Source organism: Protopterus annectens, chromosome 3.part1, assembly GCF_019279795.1.
Source record: "Protopterus annectens isolate FY-2018-M chromosome 3.part1, PAN1.0, whole genome shotgun sequence".
Lineage (NCBI taxonomy): Eukaryota > Metazoa > Chordata > Ceratodontiformes > Protopteridae > Protopterus > Protopterus annectens.
Window position 1 is genome coordinate 1,031,522,289 of NC_056732.1, and position 26,005 is coordinate 1,031,548,293.

General features: G+C 40.4%; 1 protein-coding gene across 1 annotated transcript in view; it reads right to left on the reverse strand.

Annotated features, from left to right (window-relative positions):
* The window catches only part of LOC122797745 (centrosomal protein of 192 kDa-like), a 1,194,871-nt gene that overhangs the window by 827,379 nt on the left and 341,487 nt on the right, over window positions 1-26,005 (reverse strand). The window contains exon 8 of the mRNA XM_044066270.1: window positions 22,141-22,290. Coding sequence (XP_043922205.1) covers window positions 22,141-22,290 — 150 coding nt within the window. The remainder of the gene's footprint in view (window positions 1-22,140; window positions 22,291-26,005) is intronic.

A 26,005-nucleotide genomic window follows, 5' to 3' on the forward strand; every position in this document is an offset into this window, starting at 1 on the left:
ACATACACACACAAATACTGGGGGAGTATATGCTTGCCATAAATGGTTTTAATTGTGAAAGCTTATGTATCTGTTTTGAAAAAGTGGATCCTGACTTCACATTTGGAAAAATAATTTATGTCAAATTTTGTCAGTTTTCAAAATGGAGAATGATTAACTGTTAGTCTTTGCTTACTCTGGTTTTGCATTACTAGTGTGATTTGTGTGAAGCAATTTTAAATATTTTTACATGTGGCTAGTAAGAGGTAAAATGGACTGCATAACACCCGTTTTGTGCATGCCGTACATTTCTGCATAAAACTTTTTTGTAAAGTGCTATTAATTTAATGGGTATGATGTTTGGTGATAAGAACCTTTTTTTTGGTCACACAAAATGGTGGCTGTCCCTACCTGTGATTTTGGAAATCTGGCAATTCTGGATGTAACTTACTTTGCACTATACTCCAAGGTTAAACTCCAGGCAAGCTGGTGCATGTTTTAGCTACATATTTTTATAAGCTGTAAAAACCATCATATATTTAACTTAAGTAAAAGCAAAGACGTATCCCTTTCAGTTATGTACTTATGTACTATTCATTTAAAAGTGACTCCTATATTCTACCTACATTTCAATTTAAATGATCTTCCAGGAGCTTAAAAGCGCATTTTACTTCTACAGGTGTTACATGTGATATCTGTCACTACTAAGGCATTTTGTATATAATTGCTGGAGTATTTATATGTATTCAAAAGGTTCTATGCAGTGGATATAAAAAGTGTACACACCCCTGTTAAAATGCCAGGTTTTGGTGATATAAAAAAAAAAAAAAAAAAAAGAGACCACAATAAATAATTTCAAAACTTTTCCCGCCTAAAGTTTCTTGCAATTAAAATTTTTTCTATAAAATTAATTGAAAAAAAAAAAGTCTCATTCCAGCTTTCAATTTTCATCCCAAATGTTATTAACCTTGATAGATTTCTTTATTACATTTTCTTTCCCACACTGTTTCCAACTGGTCTACACGTACTAGTTACACGCTCTCCCCCAGAGAATCAGCTGAGTCACACATTTACAAAAGTGTAAAGATGCCAAAAACGCAACTGCGTTAAACAAATTTCACCCTCATCATAATTCTGATTCACAGGATTTAGCAGAGATCCCTCAAAAAAAGTGACTCCGCCTCCAATGCACCCTTGTATAATACCTCTAGTTGTCTACACACACAAACAGAATTCTCATTATGACCACGTGGATAACATTTTGAAATGAATCTGTAAAAATCTTCCATATTGTACAAAAATTGTCTTGCATACCTCTTACTATCTTTCCAACCCTTAATTATACACTCCCAACCACCAAAATCAATTTGCAAAACTATTACTTTCACAGTAAAATGTATATCAATTCCTACAATAATCAAACCCCTTACAATTTTTCCGCTTAAGATTAACCCAGTCTCTCAAACTACCTCATTTATTTTCTCATTTCTTAAGTACATTGGTCGGAGTACCCCTTTAAGGGGAAAACCCAGGCCACAAAGGCAGAACAGTACATAAAAGCATAAGTGCCCAACTCACTAATGGCAAAACAATGCTACAATATATATCTGTGTGCAGAGCTCATTGTAAATGGAGCCACCTATACTGACCAAAAAGAGATGGTAAACCTCCTGGCTGATGAATTCAGCTCCAACTTTACTCTTCCCTCCCCCTCAACCTTCCCTCAAGAAATATCAAAAACAACTCACCTACTATCACTAGGGTTCTTAATGCTCTCTTTAAGACCAAGAACACTGAATCAATGGGCTCAGACAGTATCCCAGGATGCCTTCTAAATAGCATGAAGCACTGCTTATCAGGGCCTCTGGAATGACTATTTAAATGTAGCCTCCAAACAGGCTTCATGCCTCGGGACAGGTAACAGTCATCCCTCTGCACAAAGGTGGGCGATCTACAGACCCTGGAAACTACAGACCCATAATTCTCACTAGTCTTATATGTAACCATGGAAATAATTATCATGGAGATGATCAATAGAGATACAGTAAACCTTCACACACTGGAGTCAACCCAGTTTTGTCAAGAGCAGATCATGCCTACTCAACCTGGTGGACTTTTGAGAAGATCACCAAAGCAATGGATGACGGCAAAATCATTCACACTGTGTACCCTGACCTGGCCAAGGCATTTGACACAATACCCCACTCAGGCATTGTTGACAAACAGGTTAGGTACAAACCCATATGTTACCCAGTGGATAGCTAAATGGCTTACAGACAGGATCCAGGAAGTCAGAATTGGGGAGTCCACCTCTACAAAGAGGCCAGTCACAAGTGGAGTCCCTCAAGGATCAGTCCTTGGACTGCTCCTTTTTGGCATTTACTTCTCAAAAGTCAAGGCCAATGTCAGTGGTCTCTGGCTGACTAAATTTGCAAATGACTGCTATTAAGAGCTGTCACTGAATCTCACACTGACACAAATGTTCTCCAGGAGGGGCTGACACACAAATGGTGTCAGAGCCATGGACAAACTAAATGCCAAGAAATGCATAATAGTATCCTTTGGGAAGTCATGCACCCCTGGTAAATATCATACTGACAACACACCCCTTAGAGCTGACCCAGCAGTCGGGGACTTAGGGACACAGTAATCTAGCCTTTGATCATCCTGCATCTACAGTTGTGAGGAAATAATTCTATATTGCGCAACTTATAAACAAAGGCATGGCATCCAAGTCCAAGAAGTCATTATTCCACTGTATTCGAAATTCATCAAACCTGTCATGGAGTACAATGCCCCTTTGGTGTGTACCTAATCAGGCATATCCAACTAAAACGTCCACAGAGGTTCCTCACTAAAAGAATTTAGGGTGCAAGTAATATGTCCTATGCACACTGCCTTAAGGCCTTATCCCTTTATTCCGTCTCCTACAGGCTTTGAGGGGAGAGCTATGCCTGGCATACAGGGCATTGTCCGACTATAGTAGTCTATTATAGTCTACTAGTATATTGTAAGTATACAGTAAATTAAACAGTGTACAAGCTGTAAAATATTAGATTGCATTACAAATAAATATAAGTATGCCAGACATAACATGCTTATCAGTCCAGTGCCAGATTTAGTATATATGTGAATATTGCAGCAGCTGCTGCGTAGAGAGGAGGTGAATGTCATAACAGTTGATTAGACAGAGTAAGGTAGATGCATTTGGCCTCTGCTACATTAATGCAAAGATTAAACTGCATGCATAGATAGCTTTATACTAATATACAGACTGCTTTTAAAAGTATCTTTCTCATGATAAGATATAAGTTGACAGCACAGAGAATATACGAGAGGATTTGAGATAGAAAGGAGAGGATGAGCTGGAGAAATTGGCAGACTTGGTAATATTTGGTTTTATATGGTCAGTCCTAGTACATGAACATAGCCAGTGGGAGGTTTGGTGTTGTCTCAGGTATGTCTTGAAGTGTTCTGGGTTGCCAGTAGTACTAAGTGATAACAGGAGGGCATTCCAAAGCTTGGCAATGGTAAAGGGATAACACATTTGACCAGCAAAAAGGTAAGGTTTCACAACATTTAGGAATATTTGATTTACAGACTGAAGAGGTTTATTTAGGTGATAGATGAGCAGAGAAGAGAGGGCAGGCCAGTTAGAAGAACTGTAGAATAGCTTATGAGCTGTAGTTAGAGGCTTGGATGTTGGTGAGGAGTGGTGCACCACAGAGCAAAGATGGAAGCAGAAAGGAAGAGGCAATGGACAATCGTGCACAGCAGGTGCAGAAGTATTTATTCCTGTAGAGGATGCCTAATTTCTGATGGGCTTTTTTGACATTGATGTTAATATGTTGGTCAAAATTTAGGTTTTTGTCTATACTGACCCCTAGACGTTTGGTGTAAGGGACTACTTCAATACAAAAATGTTGACAGAATGAATGGTAAATTAATTTTTGGGTAGTGATGTGTTTTTTTAGGGCTGAGTAACACGAGTTTGGTTTTATTAGGATTTTAGGGCTAAATAGTTATGCATCCAGGTTTCGGGGGCTGTAAAGGCACTTTGGGTGAGTGACTATAGTTCTGAGATGGATTTGGCAGTGCAGATGATGGTAGAGTCATCTGCATATTGAATGACAGACACTTGAGAGATTGTGGAGTGGAAATCATTGATAAAAATGCTTAACTGTAGTGGCCCTAGTATGGATGCTTGTGGAACTCCTGTAGTGATACTGAAGAACTGAGAGAAGGATTGGTGCAGTTTGGTTGCTTGTTTCCTATCTGTAAGGTAGTTGGAGAACCAGTTTAGGGTGGGGTGAAAGATGCCTTAAGTGGAGAGCTTGGAAAGAAGACGGTGGGAAACTATCAAATGCCATAGAGAGATCAAGAAATAGTGAAGAAACAAGGTTTCCTGCATCTCAAGCTTGGTTCAGTGTGTCCAAGAAGGATACAAGAGCGGTGGTAATGCTGTGACCTGGCCTAAATCCATGCTGGGTTAGGGAGAGAATTTTGCGGTGCTGAAAGTTAAGTAGTTGGCCATAGATGCATTTTTCCATGATTTTGGAGATTTGCGAGAGAATGGCAATAGGTCGGAAGTTAGATATGTCATTATTTCCTCCTTTGTGGAGGGGAGAATAAATGCTTTTTTCCATACGGTAGGTATGAAAGACTCTTGAATGGATCTGTTTAGAAGTATACTGATGGGGTAAGGCAATAGAGTTAGCTGAAATTTGTGGGAATTCTGGTGGTACGTTATTTGGAGTATTAGGTTTAAGTTCAAGAAGCTTTTTTTTTTTTTTTTTTTACAGTGGAGGTAGGTATAGATAAGCTATAGAGAGAAGCTTGTTGCTGGTGATCCAGATTGGTCTGGGAGAGGTGGGTTGATTAGTGGGAAGTTGGCGGTATGGTTAGCTATGCTGTTATGAAAAAAATGAGTTAAAAACAGTGAGGCTATTTCAGCTGGTGTATTGTCTGGATCAGGAGAGGGATCTTTTGCTTTTACCAGGTTTTAATAGTGAATTTATGGACCTCCAGAACTTTTTGGGATTTTGGATACAGTCATTCTATAGACTATGTAGTGTTCCTGTTATTGATGACTAGCTGCTTTGCTTGAGTTTAGTTGTTTGTAACAAGTAAAATCAGAGGGTTTTTTGCTTTGCTGCCAAAGCTTCCAGGCCTTGTCCCTGTCTTAGGATCATAGGAAGTTATTAGGCTATTGGCCCAAAATTTAGCCCATGTTCCAACAAGTTGGCACCCTATGCCACTGTCCAGCAGGGACACAGGTAAAATCCCAGGAGTGTATTTTCTGTTCCCCATCCAGTTATCCAGGTTGCGCTTAAAAAATTTAATGATGTACTCTGCCTTACGCGAAGAGAGAGTCTATTCCACAAAAGGGGAGTCTCTGGGACACAAATCTGTCCCTCCAAGTCCTATTGGTGTCAAAGACCAGGTTGAGGCTGCGCGTGCGGGTTACTCGAGTGGAGCTTGATTTATGGATATGCAGCAGTCCCATCAGGGTGGGGTCTGAGATTGCTGTGTATGCCAGACAGAGGTCACCTCTAAGTATGTAGGAGACCGAGTAGAGGGGCAGGGCTTTTAGCCTGTGTAGGGTAGATGTTTCAGGCCTTGGATTCACCGGATGAGGAACCTCTGTGGTCTCTCCAGCTGCTGCATTTGCTTTGTGAGGTACATGCTGAAAGGGGCATTGTACTCAATAATGGGTCTTATAAGGGAATAATACAGGGATGTTATGACCACCTTTGTCCCTGGATGAGATACCCTTACTAATGAGGTGGGTCATGTAGAAAGCTTTCCGTACAGAGGCAATATGGTGGTCAAAAGTCAGTTTTTGTTATCAACCTGGTTGCCAAAGTCCCTCATGACTTATTACATGCTTAGTACCTTATCAATGTGATAAATTTGTGGGGATGTCACTCTCCCCAAAGGGGATGATGGTGCATTTTTTGGCATTCAGTTTGAGGATATGTTTCTGGCACCAGTCATTTGTTTGGGTGAGACCCTCTTGGAGGATGTCCACATCACTAGGGGAATTGATGACAGCTCCCAGCTTACAGTCAGCCACAGCCCACTAGATTTGGCCTGCACCCTCGAGAAATAAATTCCAATCAGCAAAGGCCTCCCAGTACTGATCCCTGGTGTACACTGCTTATTACGGGTCTACTACTTGAGGTGGCTTCCCCTATTTTGATTAGGTGGGTTCCATCAGCGAGCCAGTTTGCTACCCACCTAATTCAGAGAGTTTATACCAGAGTGGGGAATAGTATCGAAGGCTTTGGCCAGGTCAAGGTAGGGGGTGTGCACAGTCTTCCTCTCGTCTACGGCCTTGGTGACTGTCTCAAAGTAGTCTACCAAATTTAACAGGCAAGACCTCCCCTTGACAAAACCAAATTGTGTGGGAACAAGTGTCTGGAGGTTGCTAATGTCCTTGTTAATGAGTTCCATGATAATCCACTCCATGGCCTTGCAGATCAGGCTAGTTAGGCCGATGGGTTTATAATTTCCTGGATCAGTAGACGCTCCACCTTTGTGCAATGGGATGACAGTAGCTGTCCTCCACTCCGCTTGGACAAAGCCAGTACTCAGGTTTTGGTTGAATAGGGTGCCTAATGGTGCAAGTTCTTGCCTGAGTTCATGTAGGATGCAGCCTGGGATGTTATTGAGTCCCAGGGAGTCAATTATTTGTCTTTGAGAGAGCAGTCATGACTTGCTCCCTAGAGATAAGGGGAGGGGGGCAGGTACTGGAGTTGTCCTGTTTTACTGATGGGGAGGGGGCAGAGGAGTGCAGTTTTCAATGAACCTGTCTGCAAACAGGTTGGCTATATCTACAGCGTTTGTGCATGTGGTGTCCTTGACCACTAGTTCTGAGCAGATCTGAGTGCTTCCTTTGAGACTGCGGACATATGTGAAGGCCTTATGATGGCCTTTAGTAGACGTGGCCAGTTTGGACTCAAATTTGCTTTGGAGGATTTCACTGGTGCTCGTATTTGCTTGTTCAGGCTAAGGAGAAACTGCTTCTAGTTAGGCACCTGCTCCTTCTTGGTCCTGGACAGCAATTTTTTTTTCCTTTTATTATAGAGTTTATTTATTGTAGATATCCACCAGACAGGTTTACTCTTCCTTGAGGATGATTTCGTCCTGGCTGGTATTCATGATTCCATGCAACTATATAAATGCTCATATAGTACTTTGGTGTAGGTTTGGGCGGTTTACTATTTATGCGAACAACATTCTATCGGCTGCAATGTGCCGAAAAACAGAATGTCGAACGCACAAGCACTTTTGCACCAAATAGTCTACTCCACTTATGCGAATGTACAACTGCATTCACATAAGTGGAAATCTACTATCTGCACAGAGATTGCGGTACAGTGGGGAGTGGAAATTCATCCACATCCCCACTGTAGTGCGGTCTCGGAATTAGAATATATAAGTAGGGGGGTGTGAGGGTGCAGGGGAGCTTGCCCCCCCCCCCAAAAAAAAACATGATAGCTATATAGGAGTTTGATTTACATCAGCTTCTATACAGCTATCATGTGGTGGTTTCGACAACAATGTCGAGTCAAACGCGTCGAGCATGTGGTTCGACACTGTGCAAGTTATTTTTGCTTTCGGTATTACCATTAGTTTATTTGAATGGAAAATGTTTTTCCGTTCAAATAAATAGTAAACTGGTTTGGACATATGTGCCAGTTCCTATGGAGGGGAGGGGGCTTTGAAGCCGTTTATACCTTCCTTCAGGAGGTTTTAATAAGCTTTGGAGAAGTTTTTTTGTTTGACCCTAAGCTGGGGGAGGGTCGTTGGGGGAGATGGTGACTTCGAAAGTGGCTTTGTGGTCAGATCTTACCAGGGATGACACCACCATGGGGATGCTGCAGTGGTTACTCATGTTTGTTAATACCAAGTCCAAAATATTGTCACCTCTTGTGGGACATTTGCACTGATGAAATCAAGGAATCTCTGGACATTTGTGTTTTGGCATGAGTATTTCGTCTAATCTATGCTTGGATAGTGAAAGTCACCCAGGATCAGGGTAAAGAGTTGAATCTTGACAGATTCGAAGAGGTCCAGATAGGTTGAGTGGGCATCTTGAGTCAGAGTTGGAGGTCTATAGCTAGCTATGATTTGAATAGGGATCTTGTCAATTGTAAACTGCACCTAGTGTTTCCTGTGCATCATACGATTTGACCAGCCTAGAGGTGTGCATGTCTTATATATATATATATATTGCAACTCCACCCCCTTTTGTTTTGCTCCCCATGGTTTGGGGTATGAGTGAATGAATGATAGGATGGGTAACCTGGCATGGCTGGGGTGCTCTCAGCACTTTGAACCAGGTTTCTGTGACTGTACAAATGTCAGCTTCTTCCAGGGTTAAGAATGCTTACAATGAGTGCAGTTTCATGTTTAGACTCCTAGCTTTTAGCAGCATGACCTTTAATTTACGTTTTGATGAAATTTTCATGTTGATAGTTTTGACCTCATAGCATTGTCTAATAGAGGCACTATGGAGGAGGCAAGAGCCTTTGCTAGGAGCATGAAGTCCAAGGGAAACAGATACAGGCCATCTCTGGCAAAGCACTGTGGTTTGTCAATCATGTCATCCCAGGCTGTCAGGTACTCTATCCCCCTGGAATGACACCAGAAACTAAGCCAAGGCATCATTCTGGTTGATTGTAGAATGCTGCTTAAGGCTAGGAACATACCTGCCTGGGACACATACTCAGTGACCTTGATCATGTCCCTCTTCATATAGTCCAGAGAGGTACATCTCAAGTCATCACTCCAACATGGACTATGACAGAGTCATAACAGTACCTGTTGAGAGACATGAGTGCACTGGTGATATGGCAGATTCTGGCACCCAACAATGACTTCCTCCTTATCCAGCCTGGTGAGAGGCACATCTGTCTCTCTCACTATGGAGTCTCCTATGACTAATGTTAGGTTTATGCTTAGACCTTAGTCAGTGTGAGACAGAGGTGTGGACTACATGTGGTATGGTTGGCAGGGGAGTTCACGTGCGTATATGCCTCAGAGATTTCTTTTGTTTGGGTATACTTTTGCTGAGGACCTCCGCATATCGGGGGGGGTGCTGTGTAGGTGCAGGTGGTGTTTGAGGTGTGGTGTTCGTGTTGACAACCTTCTCAGTGCCAAATATACTAGCTTCTGGGGGGAGAGAGCAATGACACTAGGTGTTTGATGTAACTGCATCTCTCTCAAATTGTGTTCCCAGGTGGTAGCAGTACTGGGTTGTCCATGTACAGGAGGCAGTTGCTACACTGCCTCAGGATGCCCATATGAACCAGACTGGCAGGAGAAAATGTAGGAAATTGTCCATCCATATTTGTCAGAAACTGAAAGAGCTACGAGGGTAAAGGGAGAAAGGTCTAAGAGTAGCACTACTAGATAACACAAATGCTTCTAAGGGGAAATTTGTAGCTAGAATACCTCAAAAAGAGTTACAATTGTGCAGCTGAACTTAGATGCAGCAAACCTGTATCTAGACTATGTTACTCAATTTTAAGGTTAGAAACATAGTAAAAAAAAAACACAATGAAGCACAGATTAATCACAGTCAGAAGAACAGAATTCGCAGTATGGAAAAATACAGTTAAACAGCAATGAAATGCAGTAAAATGCAGCTAAACTAATGAACTGCAGCACAGAGCAATGAAATATAGTTATCAGTAGACTGCTTTAAAACAGTAGGACACAATCACAACAGTAACAGACAGCACAAATAAAGCAGCAATTCAGTAGAATACGGTCATCAATTTAATGAGACTACCAACCCAACAAGCAGTAATAAATACGGCAAACTAAAAAAGTAGCAAAATGAAGTATAAAGAGGTACAGTTTTTTTTTTTTTTTTTTTTTTTTTTTTTTAAGTAGAAAATGAAGAGACAGAAGATAAGATAATTCAAGGATGAGAAGCTAAAGGAGTGGGCCTTTACAAAGTTCTCACAATAAACAGTAGAATGAGCTGATGTAATGCTACTGGGGGGAGTTGTCCAGTATCAACTTTATACTACTGGCAGGCAACTGAATGCCAGCAAGCTTTAGAACCACAACATCAGCTGGGAGAGTGGGTGGGATCCATTAAAAAAAAAAAAAAAAAAAAAAAAAAAAAAAAAAAAAAACAGTTGCTCAGATTAAACAGAAATGCAGTAAACAGTTGAAAATAAGCACTTAACTTTTTCCACTATCACAGCAGAGAAAATGGCAGACTGCCTATCTCACCGCAGCTTTGAACAGCTTGAGCAAACACGTTCTTTTGGTGAGCCATATGGCCTGATTAGCTTTCACCCTTCTATGCTGGAGTGGAGGCAGATTGTCTAGTACCTGGAGGAATGTGGAGATTAAGAATTCCACAGCATTATCCAGGGAAGGACTTTTACTAGATGCCATTTGATGCTAAACAGAGTATTAATAAAGGTAGCTGGGCTGAAGCGGGATAGGGCTCTGGTACAATTACTATGATGTGTATTAAGCATTAGGGTAGGTTTGCTTATTATGTATGCAGGTAAGTGATCACTAATGCTGTTTGGAAGTGTACCTGTGGAGGAGATTCTGCTAGGGTCAGAGACCAAGAACCGGTCTAGAATTGAGCAGTCATTTGTGTTTTCGTTGGGTCTTGTTATGGTACCAATTAGTTGGGTGCAATTATACAGGTTGATGCTGTTGGTTGGGTGAGGAGTGATATCTAGCCAGTTAATATTTACATCACCAAGTATGATGGTTTCATTTTCTATGTTTTTGGTTGGCCAAGCTAGAATTTCCTCTAGTATGGGGTATTATTGCCGGGAGGGATATACAGGACTAGAATACATATACTTTTACAGTTATTCATTTTCATGTTTTTATTTCTTCTGAATAGCTGAACATTTGAGCTGTTTGGTAAGCTGTTATATACCTACATCAGCTTTATTACAAGCTGAGATAAGTACAAACTTGCAGTGTTATAAGATAGCACTGCATTTCTTTTTTCTTTTTGTTTCATTGAATATTGTGTTAGATAGTACTGCATTTTTATTTTCTGTGCATTTATTTTCTTCACTGAATATTATCTCTTTCTCTGCAGTTAGTTTCCCTCCCTTTCTCCCTGTTCTTGTTGTGGTACTAATCTTAGTGGCTTTGGAATTGCCCGCCCCTCCTGTAAATTTGTCTGATCACTCCTCCAGGGTCCATCTCATTTGCTCACTCAAACGAGTACAGAGAGATCATATTTTGATTTCAGACACTCCTACCAATCCCATCTGTTCAGCTCTATCCCAATCTAGTGTCATTAGCTCATTCTACCCAATACAGAGCTTGTACAAAAACCCAAACGAAGAAAAACAACAACTGAATCAGTAAATGAGACCGCAACCCGTCTCCGCTAGGTTAGCTAGTTCAAACAGTGAAACAGGACTCGAACAGGGATAAAGGCAGCGAATTTATTAACGCACAAGAAACTGAACAAGACAAGTAAGCGCTTTCAAATAACTCATTCTACACCTTTCGGCTCCAGAACTAGGACTGAAGCTCCAAAGGTGGTAGTGTTTCCACATTCATAAAGGATGCGCACACCTCCAGACAGGTAGCCCAACATAATGCATCAGAGATACTTCAGGTGCAGCTAACACTGGGTAAGACAGTGATTCAGGTTGTAGCCTGTTAACTATCCCTCCATTAATTAGGAAAATACTCATGTACCAATACACTTGCCCAACGTTTCCTGGAATTCATTAATTCCAATGCATTGGACCAGCTTGTTCTTACCCCCACTACAGGTAGCAACATCCTTGACCTGGTCATTACTAACATGGGCAGCCGTTGCTCTACACCAATAGTCAACTTCTCCCCTGGTTAGATCAAACCACAAAACTAATCCCCTTGGAAATCCACATCCCTCCAACCCCCCACCCCCACCCCACCCCGCAAAGGTAACCATCATGAAAAACGTCTCCAAAGCTAACTTTGGGCTCCTAAGAACAGAGGTGGCTAACTTCACGGCACCCATGCAAATGGAGAATAGTTGCATGACCACCGAATCGCATACCAATGCACTGTATGAACACGTACACAAATGCATGGATCTTGCCATACCCAATAGAACCAAGACGCTCTCCTCCAAAAAAAGGAAGCCAATCTGGTGATCTCCTGGCATAAACTCTACAAAAGGAGGAGGAAACTGATGCAGAATAAGTTGAAGTCCCAAGCCTGGAAAAACTCCCTTATCAGCCTCAACAGAAAGTTGAGATCCCTCATGAAATCCTCTAAAGCTAGCTATGAAAACAGAATTGGAGCAGATAGTAAAGACAACCACATGGCCTTCTATAGTTATGTTAAGAACCTCCACAGCAATATCTAGATTTCCTCTAAGCTACTGCACAACGGCACCTCCTATACCAAGCCAACAGATATTGCCACTATACTAGTCAACAGATTCAGTGCCAACCCCCCCCCCCCAAGGACCAATCACAATACCAGTAGATTGCCAGGCACCCAGTATTACTGCAGCATATGTTAAAACAGTACTGTCCAAGGCCAAGAATACAGCTTCTGTGGGACCTGACAATATCCCTGGCTGTGTTCTACATGAACTACAGAGTGAACGGGCACCTCACCTGTGTGCCTTGTTCAATCACAGCCTCACCTCAGGCTTTGTCCCCACGGAATGGCTCACTGCTATAGTCATCCCTTTCAACAAAGGAAGAGCGACTACAGACCCTGGGAACTATCGCCCCATTAGCCTGACACGTCTAATATGCAAAGCTATGGAACACATCATTATGGACCTAACAAGGATATAGGGAATCTCCATGCTCATGCTTGCTCAACTTGGTCGACTTCTTTGAGTCAGTCACCAGAGCTGTGGATGAAGGCAAGGTGGTTCATACAGCCTACCTTGATCTGGCCAAGGCTTTTGATACCATTCCCCACTTGGGAATCATAGAAAAACTCACTAAGCTAGGCATCAACCCCTATATCACTAGGTGGGTTGCAAACTGGCTCACAGAGAGACCCCACAGTTTGAAAGTAGCTGACTCCAAGTCAGACTGCCGACCAGTCACGAGTGGAGTCCCACAGGGATCGGTTCTGGGTCCTCTCCCGTTTGCTCATCTACTTCTCAGAAGTCCAGTCCAACACGAAGGGACTCTGGCTGACAAAGTTCGCAGACGATTGCAAGTTGGGAGCAGTTATTAACTCCTCAAGCGATGTTGACATCCTACAGAAAGGCCTCACTGAAACCAACAACTGGTGTCAGAACCATGTCCTTAAGCTCAATGCCAAAAAATGTGTCATCCCCTTTGGGAAAAACCCAGTTACCATGAACTACCACATTGATGGTAGTCCACTGAATGGGTTTATAAGAGATCTGGGAACACAGGTTGACAGCAACCTCTTTGACCAACACACTGCCACGGTGGTCAGAAAGTGCTTCTATGTGGCACATCTCATTACTATGGGTTTTGCATCCAGGAAGGAGGTCATTGTCTCCCTCTACTCTTCCCTCATTAGGCCAATCAGAGTACAATGCCCCATTTGGCATGTACCTCATTAGAGACCTGCAACAACTGGAGAGGCCGCAAAAGTACTTCACAAAGAGGATCCTAGGCCTTAAACACTTGCCTTACATGGACAGACTCAAACTCCAACTATTCTCGGTCTCCTATTGCCTACTTAGAGGCGATCTTTGCTCGACTTATAAAGCCATGTCTGACCAAGCTCTCTTAGAAATGCTACATCTAAAGAAATCCCAATCTCTCTGCACCACATGCTCCACAGACCTCAACCTCATTACCACAATCAACAGAACGTGCTGGACAGGTTCATAACCCAGAGACTGCCCATGCTATGGAATAGACTTCTCATACATGTCAAACGGAGCACCTCACTGGCCCTCTTCAAGAGGGATCTTGATGAATGGATGGGAAATAGAAAATTCACCCCAGGGATCACTCCAGTGGCTCTACTCAGAGGCACTGGAAACTAAGGTCAGTGGCACGTTGCCAGGGTAATCGTATGGGCTAGGCTAGTAAAGGCACCAGGGCCATTAGCCTAGTATTCACCTATGTGGGATATTAGAATTTTGACTGTGGAAAATGTGGGGATGCGTTTTTTGTACAAGACTATATTAAAAGTATTATGATGTAGCAAAGCAACACCTCCACCTTTTTTTTCCAGAGCCTGTTTCAATGCTACATGCTGCCAAAAAAGCAGTTGCTAGAAAACAGAAATCAAAATCTAAACCAACTAACTGAAGTAGTGAATGCTCTAAAGGAAAAGAACCAGAAGTGGGATCCTTAGAAAAGTGGAGGAGTAAACTACATGGAAATAAAAGGAATCTGTGGGAATACATGCAAATTAATGTTCTGAAGGGAGGTTTAAGGGAAGACTGGCACTCAGCAATACGTGTAATGTTGGTGTACTTTTTAAAAAGAAAGCATGTACAATGCAAGAAAATGAAAATGTTTGCTATTTTCTTTTGTATTACTATATATATGTGAATTCTGTCTACAACACAAGAATATGACAAAGGTGTTAAAAAGGAAAATAATGGAAAATTAAGATAAGTCTTCTTTTCATTCATGTATATGAAATGTTGTTACTTAAAATGTAATGACTTAAATCTGTTAAAGTGTTCACAATTTTCTACACTACAAACCATCCTTAAAGTGGGAATCATTTGCACCAGCGTACATTTAAAGTGGTTTACCAGCTCTGCTGCAGCCATTAGCACGTAAACCTGATTGAACAAAACATTATTTCTTCTACTTTCACACCCCTACAGAAGCTGAAAAACTGACTTGCTTATTACTGACAGGAAAGGCATTCACACCTACTTTTTACAGCAAAGAATAGAACCAAATGATACCACGACAAGGCTTTTACAGAAATCACACAAAAGACGAAGCCACCATTGCAAAACCATGAAAAGCATTGGTACAAGGTCACTACTGACCAAGTCGCTTACTAATTAATGAATGCAAGTGAAAAACCTTACAGTTTTATTACTGCAAAAGCTCTTTTGAATGGATAAAAGAGCAGAAGCTACCTTTGGCCTGATGAACAGTTCTGAATCAAAATTAAACACTCATCTAAGCCAGATACAGCCTCTATAAGGTCTAAATCATCCAGAGAGATCTACACTACTATAAAGCTTATACAATTTTCTTAAACTTCTAACATGTTTAAATTTGGCTGGCAGATTTCCATCTCTTTTAAGCAAGTGGATGGCCCCAGCTGCAAATGGTGTATGTACAAATTCCAGAATTTAGCTCCACAGGAGAGAACTGCCTTTCATTCAGATCATTTCCCTATACTAACAGCTAGGTCTTAAAATACCCAAATCTCACGTTTGTCCAACTGACTGGACTAAATTTAGCATTGCTAAATGAAATTAACTTCAAACGTACAATTCAGGGCTTTGATACAAATATAGGATTGTCAAAATGAGCTTCACTGCTTTCTCCAAGAGTCCTTCCACTTAATCTTTTTTATTCCTTTATCACGGGCAAAAAAAAATCTTAAACCTAAAAATATACTAAAAACAGGTCCTTTGAAATTAAACACTACTTAAAATATGTTCAATCAGTAAATAAAATCCACCACAGAAATCAGTAAATGAAGTCATTCATTTCTCAGTTACCTACTTAAGTCAAGCCCACCTCATAGTAAATAGTCAAGATATCACCAAGTTGGAGGTAGTCATCCAAACTTTCGAATTCAGAGAAAATGCTCTCTAAATTGTACAATCTGCTGATCTCCATAATACACGACTCAGACTGCCTTTTCTCTGGTTATTGGGACAATCATAATTCACATCTTTCGGCGAAACAAAAGCTTTCTGCCATAAAAAAATACCTTAGATCTATCCCCATTTAAAAAACTTATTTACACACAATTAATGATCAACAACTCATACTATACTCCCTCTGTCTTAAACAAGTTTTGACTCTAAGAACTCTCCCTCTTGTCCGTGTTGTTCCTTCCCAAGTGCCGATCTTCCACACGTTCTATGGTTCTGCAATTACTCATATAAGCTTTGGTCCTCACTGAAAGTCCGTCTCGAGAAAATGGGATACCATAAATCGACCTTCTCCTGGGAAATAGCGATTCTTCATATACCTACTGTAAATCTTTCTAAAGTTGATATGCATGTACTTGTTATTCTATGCTCTCTTATGAAATTATATATCACCAAAAACTGGATAGATCGTAGCAAACTCTGTTGGAATAACTAAGGAAATGGCTCTTGCATACATCTCAGCACAGAAATTTATTACGAAAGGTCTCAGGAAGGTTGCCCTCTTAAGAAAAGTTTGGAAAAGGGTCCTTGACCTTATCCTTAGTGAATAACAACCCTAACACCTTTATTTAGAACTGAGATTTATCTTACACTTCATGATGAAGATACATGTTGAATCTCATAACGAAAAGTTTATTTATTTTAAAGCAATTTGTTGGTTGCAGTGCCCGATTTTGAATGAGGCTGGATATAGTAAACATTTTTAAACTTTTTCTATTTAACTTATCAAGATATATGCTACATTTTTTAATGATGATTTAACTAATTGATTGATTGATTGATGAATTTGAATGTATAAAAAGCCATTAATTGTACAATGTAATTAGATCTGAAGAAGCGTGCCTTGGGAGTACGCGAAAGCGCTCATCTGTTTTAATAAACTTGGTCAGTATTTTACCTCATCGTGGTGGCCCGTCTCCGGTTTCTTCATACTATTTGCTTGTTCGTTTACGAAGTGGACCTTCAGGTAGTAGCGTTTCCTACCTTTTTGCCACTTCATGATGAACCTTTATTTATACTGTTATCTGAGAACCATGTCTCTCTCATCCTAATTTATCTTTCTTTATGGTAGCACACTTGCTAGTTAATTTGTACATACTGTATATACTTTAGTATGTTTTTCAGGTTTTGTTTGTTTTACACGTTTAATACGAGTTGAGTTTATTCGCTCATTCATGTATCCATGTTATAATATTGGTTTTCTATTTTCTTTCTTGTTATTCTTATGAAATAAATAAAAAGTTATTTGAAAAAAAAAATGAAAGTCAAGGGTTATGGGCAAGTCACAGCCTGTGCCAGAACTCTGGTAAATCTTAATGGTTTGGAAAAAAAATCAGTCATAATGCACATACATGGTATGCACAGTTCTGAGGAATTATGAAGGAAACAAACTCAAAGCACATTTTTGGGATATTTATAATGTAATATTCAGAAAAACCCCCATAGACAAAGGATAAACTTGCAGACTGCAATGACTCCACTCAAGCTGAGAACCAAACGCTCTAAACTGGCATCACTAACTACTGCTGCTCCAGTGGGGAAAAAACACAATTAAATGCAAAGCCTTATCACATTTCAGTATTTTTATTTATTTCACATTTGTTACCAGAGTTGATTAGAAAACCATTTTTAAACACAGCCCACACACTACATGATGAAAAATTCAACAGTAAAGTTGGTTTTCAATATTTATTACATTACACACAAACATTAAAATGCATATGCATGCATATATGCTATCCACGTTTGCCACACCACAGTACAGTGAACCCTAACTCATGAAAATACAATATTTGTCTAGAAACAACTTAAAAGGTAGTGTCAGACCTTAAATAAAAATCTTGCTGCAATTCTAATGTCAACAAGTACAACCAAAACCAACAATAGGTGAAACTCTACTCTGAACAAGTAGCCTTCCCTTTGTAGTTTACATCTCCAATTTATTCTCAATTCAAAATGGTCAGGTACATACAAATGTAGAAGATCACAATATTATACTGTGAAAAATGACCACTTCTGGAGTTGACTGCCATGCTGAGCCTAAGCATGGAAAAAACTAATATCAGTGCATAAGAATGCAAAAAGCATTCATCAGTTTCTCATACGGTTTCCTTTGTTAAGATGGACTTAAGTTGTTTTATTCCCCTCCATAATGCCAGGCTGTTTTGTCATGTCAGATATTCTACAGACAAGGCAGGGATCATTTTACAAAAGGCTGTTTCTGTGCTGGATAAAATAAGCTTAAGCTTTTCCATATGGTCTCAGCATGACTTCTAGGTTGTAGTTTATTTACTATAAGGATGAGAAAAAACTTATTTCAGTAATTAAGGTCAGTGTATTAAGTAGAAATATGGTTCTGGTCATGACTGGTAACCTCTGTGCTTTATCTGTACAGTCATGTTTGGTGGGCTCAGTCAAGGCTCAGTCAAGGGAATAAAACTGGAAATTTTTGTTTTTAGAGGTTTACAGCAGATTGGTATTGGGGCAGAAAAAAATGGGGGCAAGATTAGAAATGTTTATTCTTGCTGGGTAATAGGACATTTACTGCTAAGGTGCTTCTTTTATCTGCAGTAATTAAAAACCATGTAGGAGACTACTTACTCAGTGCCTTTATCCTCCATGGAACTGACTTGATGGCTCCACTATCTTTAAAAAACTGACCCATTTGTTCCATTGAAACTGAATTCCAGGTATCCCCAGGCTAGGCAAGAGTCTTATAAACCATGGTGCTTCAGCCCATTAATTCCTCCTTAGCCAGCACAGAGAGATAAAGCCTTCACTATAGCACAGGCAACAGAGGTTTTATTAACTTCTCAGGCTTGTAAAACACTGGCAATGTCAGACAGGCATGCTGATCCTTGTGGGCAGATTGCACACATGCACACACCCCACTGATAATCTCAGGCAGAGACTGGTAATGGTGGAATTGGAGAAGGTGGGAGAATACCTCAAACCCATTTCATGTCCCTCCAGGGACAGCATATGTGGGTAAAAGGAAAGAGCATAAGCTGGTGCATAAACAAAATGAAGTAATCACATAGTCCCTCCTTCTCACTGGCTCGGAAACTAGGTCAGAAAGTATTGTGGGGTTTGATAGAGCTGGAAAACCTAGTTCATGACAAGGACCACTCTGGTCAGTTTTGAGGGGGACCAAAAAATTAAAATCCCATTCATTCTTCCATACAGATAATCAGATGGTAAGGAGCATGACAGCTGCCAGGTGTAATGTGTGCCTACCTTAAACATAAAAGCACCCCAACCGCATCAAGGCATTTACTTCAGCTCACTTGGAACTATGTGCACATTTCCACTCCACACTCACAGTTGCAGGCACCTATAGTGTCAACAAAATGGGGAGCCACAGCTGCTGCTCTCTCCCCACAAATGGTGCTATAGTTGTCCAAACTTTTAAGAGGTCGCCTGTATCTTTATCATGGCTCTATTCCTTTACACTACAGATAGGACTAGCTGATTCAATAATTTGAATGACTGGAGTTAAATATGCAAAGTGAAGGCAAGTTTTTGGTCTACTTGTAAGCCTAGGTATTTGATATGATCACTATGGATATCTGTATGATCTGCAATATGTGAGGGAAGATTTTTTTATGCGTGCACCAATTAACTTTACTGAATTCAGTAGATTCAAGGTCACTGTTATTAACTAAACAATTCAGAACTTATACATTCAATTTACAATTTATTGCTTAGGACTGGAAATGTTTTTGGGCTCTAGTGAAAAAACATGTATAGAGAGCAAGAGAAAGTATATCCCAGGAAAGTCTGCTAATGAACAGTGAGAAAAACTGTAATCCTAGCACAGATGTGCTTAGTATTTGCTTTTTAAGAAGTTGCCAGTGCCTGTGTGCTGGTTCTAATCTAAGTTTTGTTCAGTAGTTTTCTGGTTCAGGAACCATGTGTTCAGAACATCCAAAATTAGTCAGTTTATGCAGTAAAAGGAGATTATCGACAGTTTCAAAGGCACACTTATGGTCCAGTATACTGCACCAGAATACATGCAGTTGTCCATCTTAGTCTAAGAGAGAAAGAAAAACCATCTTGTTTGCGAACAAGACTAAAAAAATTACATGGAGCTAAAGTGGGGTCCACTTTAGCAAATTTGCACTTAAGCAAATGGACAGCGTACTGGAGTTCTTCTAGTAAGATAACCAATACTTCATAAATGGATTTTGTTAGCAAAGTCTTGCATTTTTTTTTTTGGTTTTTTTTTTTTTTTTTTTTTTTACTTTAACTACACTTCTTCGTTCATGGTTCCTATGTGCTGGGTAAAAATGTATAGATTTCAGCTTATTGAAAACTTTTATCAGGACATTTAACAGCACACTTCCACCTGTGGTTGAAGCACATATTTGCCACAAACCTTGAAAATTTGTTTCTAAATGGATCTTTGCAGTCAAGATCTAGGTCAGCTAACATAATCAGTGATGTCTAGAATGTATTAAAATGGGTTTTGTGACAGTTAGTTACAATGCGATTAAGACAGACCATAGAAATGTTCAGGTTTTTCACGTCCCACAGGGAAATCTGAATAATTCAACAATTTGGAGAAGAATCAGAGGTGCAGTACTGTCAGTTACTAGAGTATGAAACAGTTAAGCCATCTTAACTAATGTTAATGCACCTTAACTGTGCAGTAACTCCTGGTCAGTTGTCCATAAAAGCACAGTATGACTGGGTAATGTAGTCATACCCAAGAATGATGGCAATAGGAATTCAGTTAGTATCTTTACATTGTGCTGAGACACCTTTCAGAGTCAATTCATTGTTACAGGTAAACATATTTGTGCAAGCAATACTCTCACAAATTGCCACATATATTGTGCGTGATAAATTGCTTACAGCGGGAGTTTAGTTGAATGTCAGTACTTACAAGGAACTTTATGATTTTTACAGGTCTGAAAAAATGGTAATTTGTTTGTGGCTTTAAGGTATGAAATAATGTGAATGAATCCTGGTCATGATGTGTAAGAAAATGAAAATTTAAATATGGGTGCATCCTGTTGAAGACTGACAATCGCAACAAGGAATGCATAGTTAAGATAGTACCAGGGTAGTTAGCAGCATTTAGAGTGGGATTTAAGTACAGTTAATATAACTGTTAATAGAAAAATGCAGATTAAGCATATTTGCCACAGCAAGGGTTTCAAAAAATAAATTAAAAGGGATAAGTATAATGGTAGCAATATGTGAAAATATGGCAATAAAACATGGGGTGGGAACAGATTATTCTGCATGTTTTTGTGGTTTGAAAGGAGTTTAAGTACACTGTCAAACTGATGCCAGTGGGATATACTTTGATGATTGGTTTTAGGCCAAGTGTTTCTTCAGTATTAAGCTGAAATGCAACAAATACACTATTTGCATTTGCAATTAATGGGACAATATACCAGTTAGGAAAAGATGGCTATTCTGCATCACTGTTTAAGTCTATACCATGCTATACATCCATCCATATTCCCTTTTCTCATTTTTGCACATTTAACTAAAAAATTTGTGTTACATATACTGTTCAACATAATTACTCTGTGGGTTTGTTAAGTAGAAGTGTGTATATACATTCACTGAAGGGTAAGGTGACTGTGGAACTGAAAGAAGGCCACATCTGCTCTTCTGCAGGAGACAATTCAAGTTGTACAAGAAAAAAAGATGCAAAACAAGGAACCAGTAAGCAAATATGTTTCTACATAAAACATTTGCAGACATTTTCTGACCAGTGTAAGGCTTAGTGTGCACACACACTGACTGCATTTACTGCAGCCTTCTTTGAAGTATTGTCAACACAGTATCAAAAAGAAAGAAAAGCAGGATGTATAGTAGGAATTTAACACGGAGGGTGATGGCATGGCCAGAAGAAAAAAAACTAACTATAGGCCTCAAGCAGCAAATGCAGCCAGATGCCCAAATGCAGCCAGATGCCATTATAAAACAGGAAGTACATCTAGAGTTGTATTGAGTACCATTACAAAAAAGCAGGCCTACCACAGGATTATAGGAGATTACTAGGCTAATGAACATAGGGCCCTTCTAAGCCTACCATGGGTTTTGCAATAAGAAGGGATTCCGTTAAGTACAGTAGGTGAATCTCAGATGCTCATATTATGCACCTTTGCACCCCATTTTCTTCAATGTTCAACTTTTACATTCAAAAGGACGAGGTATTACTCAAGTTAACAGGTGGCATCAAACATCCTGAATGGTACAGAAGTAGCTTAGAAAATTACTGACAAATTGTGGGGAAAATCAGGCATGAAAGGAAACAATTTTAACATAAAGGAACATAAAACAGGTTATCACAATTGCCATAAGAAATTAAATAATCTGAACGCAAAACTTACCACCACCTATAAATTCCTCTTCTTGCAGTTGAAGAATCATATCATCAGGTAAATCAGACCGCACATACTTGTCAAATGAAGTATAATATGCTAAATCTGTTACCCATTTCCCTTTTTCATTTTGGTAAACCACATGAGATGATGAATTATCTGGAATTAAAAAAAGTACAGTTGGATGAGTAAACTTATGAAAGCAACTATATGAATGAATACTGCTGCAGTACCCTAAGTTATATGGGTTATATGAAACAAAGGATATAACAGATGTCCTGCTTCCAAAGCTTCAGGGTATCCTACATGCCCCCATTCAGCTTGAGCTGAGCTAACTAGACAGGTTTTGGCACCAAGCCCTTCAGAGCTCTTTTGCCAAAAATAAGGGGAAGGCTGATCCCTGAAAGGACAATGCTACGGACATAAAGTATTCACACCCTAGCATTTTGTTTGTCTCTTTCGGCTTTTCCCGGTTAGGGGTCGCCACAGCGGAACTCCGGTCTGCTAATGATTGGTAGTGGATTTTTACGTACCGGGTTCCCAGCCCTGACGCACAACCTTCAACGAAGGCACGCCCCCATTCACGTATGCCTCCACACAGAAGACGCTTTAGCTGAGAATCGAATGGGACAACGTCTTGCCCAGCGCCACCACTGCAGTTTTTCACACCCTAGCATTAAAAAAATAAATAAATAAATAAAAATACACACTGTCGGAGGGAGGCAGCAGCTACAATCATTCAAACATCTATTATGGCAAGTTTACATACACAAAAGTGCCATGATAATCATGCTGATCACCGCTGCAACAGCTTTAGGTGTATGGCTAGATAGCTCACTACATTTGGAAAGGGGAACAGGAAAGGTGCAGGAGCTCCTGGATAATGATCCAAACAAAGCCTGATCTAGACCTAGAGAAGAAAGAAATCAAGCTTGTAATGCCTTGTAAACGTATGTCTAGAGGACCAAGTTGCTACTTTTACAATAAGTCTAAAATCAAACCCTTTCCAAAAAGGCATATAAGAGGCCAAAGCCCAGGCCATGGTAGAGGGGTCTATATTACATAGCAGAAAAATCAAAATCTCTAACGCTCGGACGAGCGAAAATGCAGGTAATCGAAATAGTTATTGTGGGTGGCTGCGCCCCCCACCCTAAAAATATATTCCAACTCCGAGATCACACTACAGTGAGGAAAGGGCAAATTTTCTGATCTTCACTGTATCGCGATCTCACAATATCGATTTCAATTACCTGCATTTTCGCTCATCCGAGCATTCGAGATTTTGATTTTTCATCGTTCTGGTAGGGAACCCTGGTAGAGTGGGCCTTGATCAAGTCTAGAATAATTTTAATGTGCCAAGTATAGCAAAGGGCAATAGCCTGAGCCAACCACTTGGAAACAGTCTGTTTCGAGACAGGTTATCCCTTCTTACCTTCACAAAGAATGAATACTTGATCCAAAGATCTGAAAGATTTAGTTCTGTCAAGAAAGTACAGAAATGTCTGAAGTCATTCAAGGTATTGAGTTTCCTTCCTCATTTTTAGGTTCAGGAAAGAAAACAAGCAGATGGACAGTTTGAATTTAAGTAAACTTTGACACCACTTTAGGAATAAATGGCTTAGTTCTCAAAAACCCTCTCTGTGGAAAATGGCATATGCTTGACTCACCATAAGAGCTTGCAAATCAGATACTCTTATTGATTGATCTGACCACTGCAATAAAACAGTTTCCCATGTTAAATGTGAGCTAGCTGGTCCAAACAGAGCTAGTGTTAGCTTCTAACACAAAATTAAGATCCCAAAGGAGGGGCCGCCAGTTTTGTTGGGAGGCCTCTTATGCAAAAACACCCTTTCAAAACCATTTTGGCACGAGAAAGCATTGAAAGAGTAAGATCCATAGACAAAATTAAATTAAAAAAAATATACACATATATAATAAATATCACTGGCAAATTGGGTGGCGAAAGCCAGGGTACCTTTTGGCTAGACTTATATAGGCCCTAGGGCCAATAGCCTAGTACCTACCTATAAACCTATAAATGTCTGATAAATGAACCTTGGAGTAAGAAAGGCCATAGGCTAGTAAGTTAAAATTATTATAAAGCCAGAGAACAAGCCCTAAATGGATGCTTATGTTGTTAGTACCAGTTAAAAACCCTTTTACATTTCCTAGTATGATTTTCTAGTAGCAGGCTTTCCTGCCTTCATTAGTACCTGCTGCATGCCCTCAGTAAATAGGCACCTAAAGGCAATTAAGATCCTATCATCCAGGCAGTCCATTGAGGCCAATTGGTATTGAGGTATATAAAACACCCTTGATCCTGAGTAAGTAGATCCAGACTGTGAGGAAGCTTGTGGTAATTTCCCCATGCCATCTCCCAAAGAAGGGAGGAACTAATGTTGCCTGGGCCAGAAGGGAGTCACCACAATGATCTTGGGGAATTCTTCTGAATCTTCAGATGCACCCCAGGGAGAAGAGAAAAGGGTGAAAAAGCATACAAGAACATTCCTGTTCAAGGAAAGGAAAATGCCTCTGTTTCAGGCTTGCATGCAGTCCTGGAGCAGAATCTTGATAGCTGACTGTTCAGAAAGGGGGAAAATAGATCTACTTGAAATCCCCACTGATGGATTACATCTTGGAAGACACCTGACCTAGTTTCCATTCATAAGAGGCCTGCCCTTGTTCTAATCAGCTTGTTTAACATAATGTAGTAAGCCCACTAGAGTGAGAAGGAATTTACATCCGCCAAGATGACTTTGCTAATCTACACAGAGTACAGCATGGCTCCCCCCCTTGTTAATGTATCACATGACTGTAGTATTGTCTATAACAACTTGACAAGTTCCAGGAGACCAAAGACTACTCCGTCTCGAGTGGGTTTATCAAGGAAAGCATAATTTATATTTATGTGCTTCCATCTGTCCTTGGTCTGACACACCTTGCACTTCTAACCCTCCTAAAACTGCTCCTCAAACAATCTGAGGAGTCTGTGGTGACTGCACTGGTACAGGGAGAGAGAAAGGGAGACCTGAGTTTAGGGACAATTACTCTCTGCCAACTAATTTCTCTTCTGAAACCCCAGAACTGGGATATGAAAGACAAATGACATTGGTGCTGGGACCAAAAATACTTCAGATACCACTGTATCTCATGTGGAGTTGTACCAAAGCAACTTGGGGATCAACATCTTGAGGTATTCCCTTGCAGTGACAGATGTCAAAGTGGAAAACCTCAAACAGATCTAGATAGATTTTTCCTGGGGAAGAAAATCTCTGAACTGATGTGTCTGACTCTCCAGAAACACCATCCTGTGTGAAGTCAGACTTCTGAATGTCCTCTTGGAATTCCAGTTTGTGTAACAGATCTCTTACTCAAGTGACAGACTCTGCACAGACATGCAAATCACTGAAATACTGAAAAATGTGGACACCCTATAGTCTGCAATGAGCTGTATGTAACTAGAGTTAGACACCATATGAACAGTCTTGGTGCAGTGGATAGTCCAAAGGGTAGGGCAGACAACTAATAATGTGATCCAGTAGCACAAAACTTAAAGAAATGCCTGAAGTCTGGATGAACAGAAATGTAGCAAGCATCTTTTACATCTAGCGTTAACAAGAAGGGAATGTGGAAGGAGGAGGTAATAAGTTGTGGCGGGTGGCGCAGTGGTGCAGCGGTTAATGCTGTCGCCTCACAGCAAGAGGTTCTCTGGTTCGATTCTCAGCTGGGGTGCCTTCTGTGCGGAGTTCGCATGTTCTCCCTGCATTCGTGTGGGTTTTCTCCGGGTACTCCGGTTTCCTCCCACATTCTAAAAACATGTTTCTGGAGCATTTCTCCCCGGGCCTCCGCTGAAAACAGGATCTGTGGAACCTAG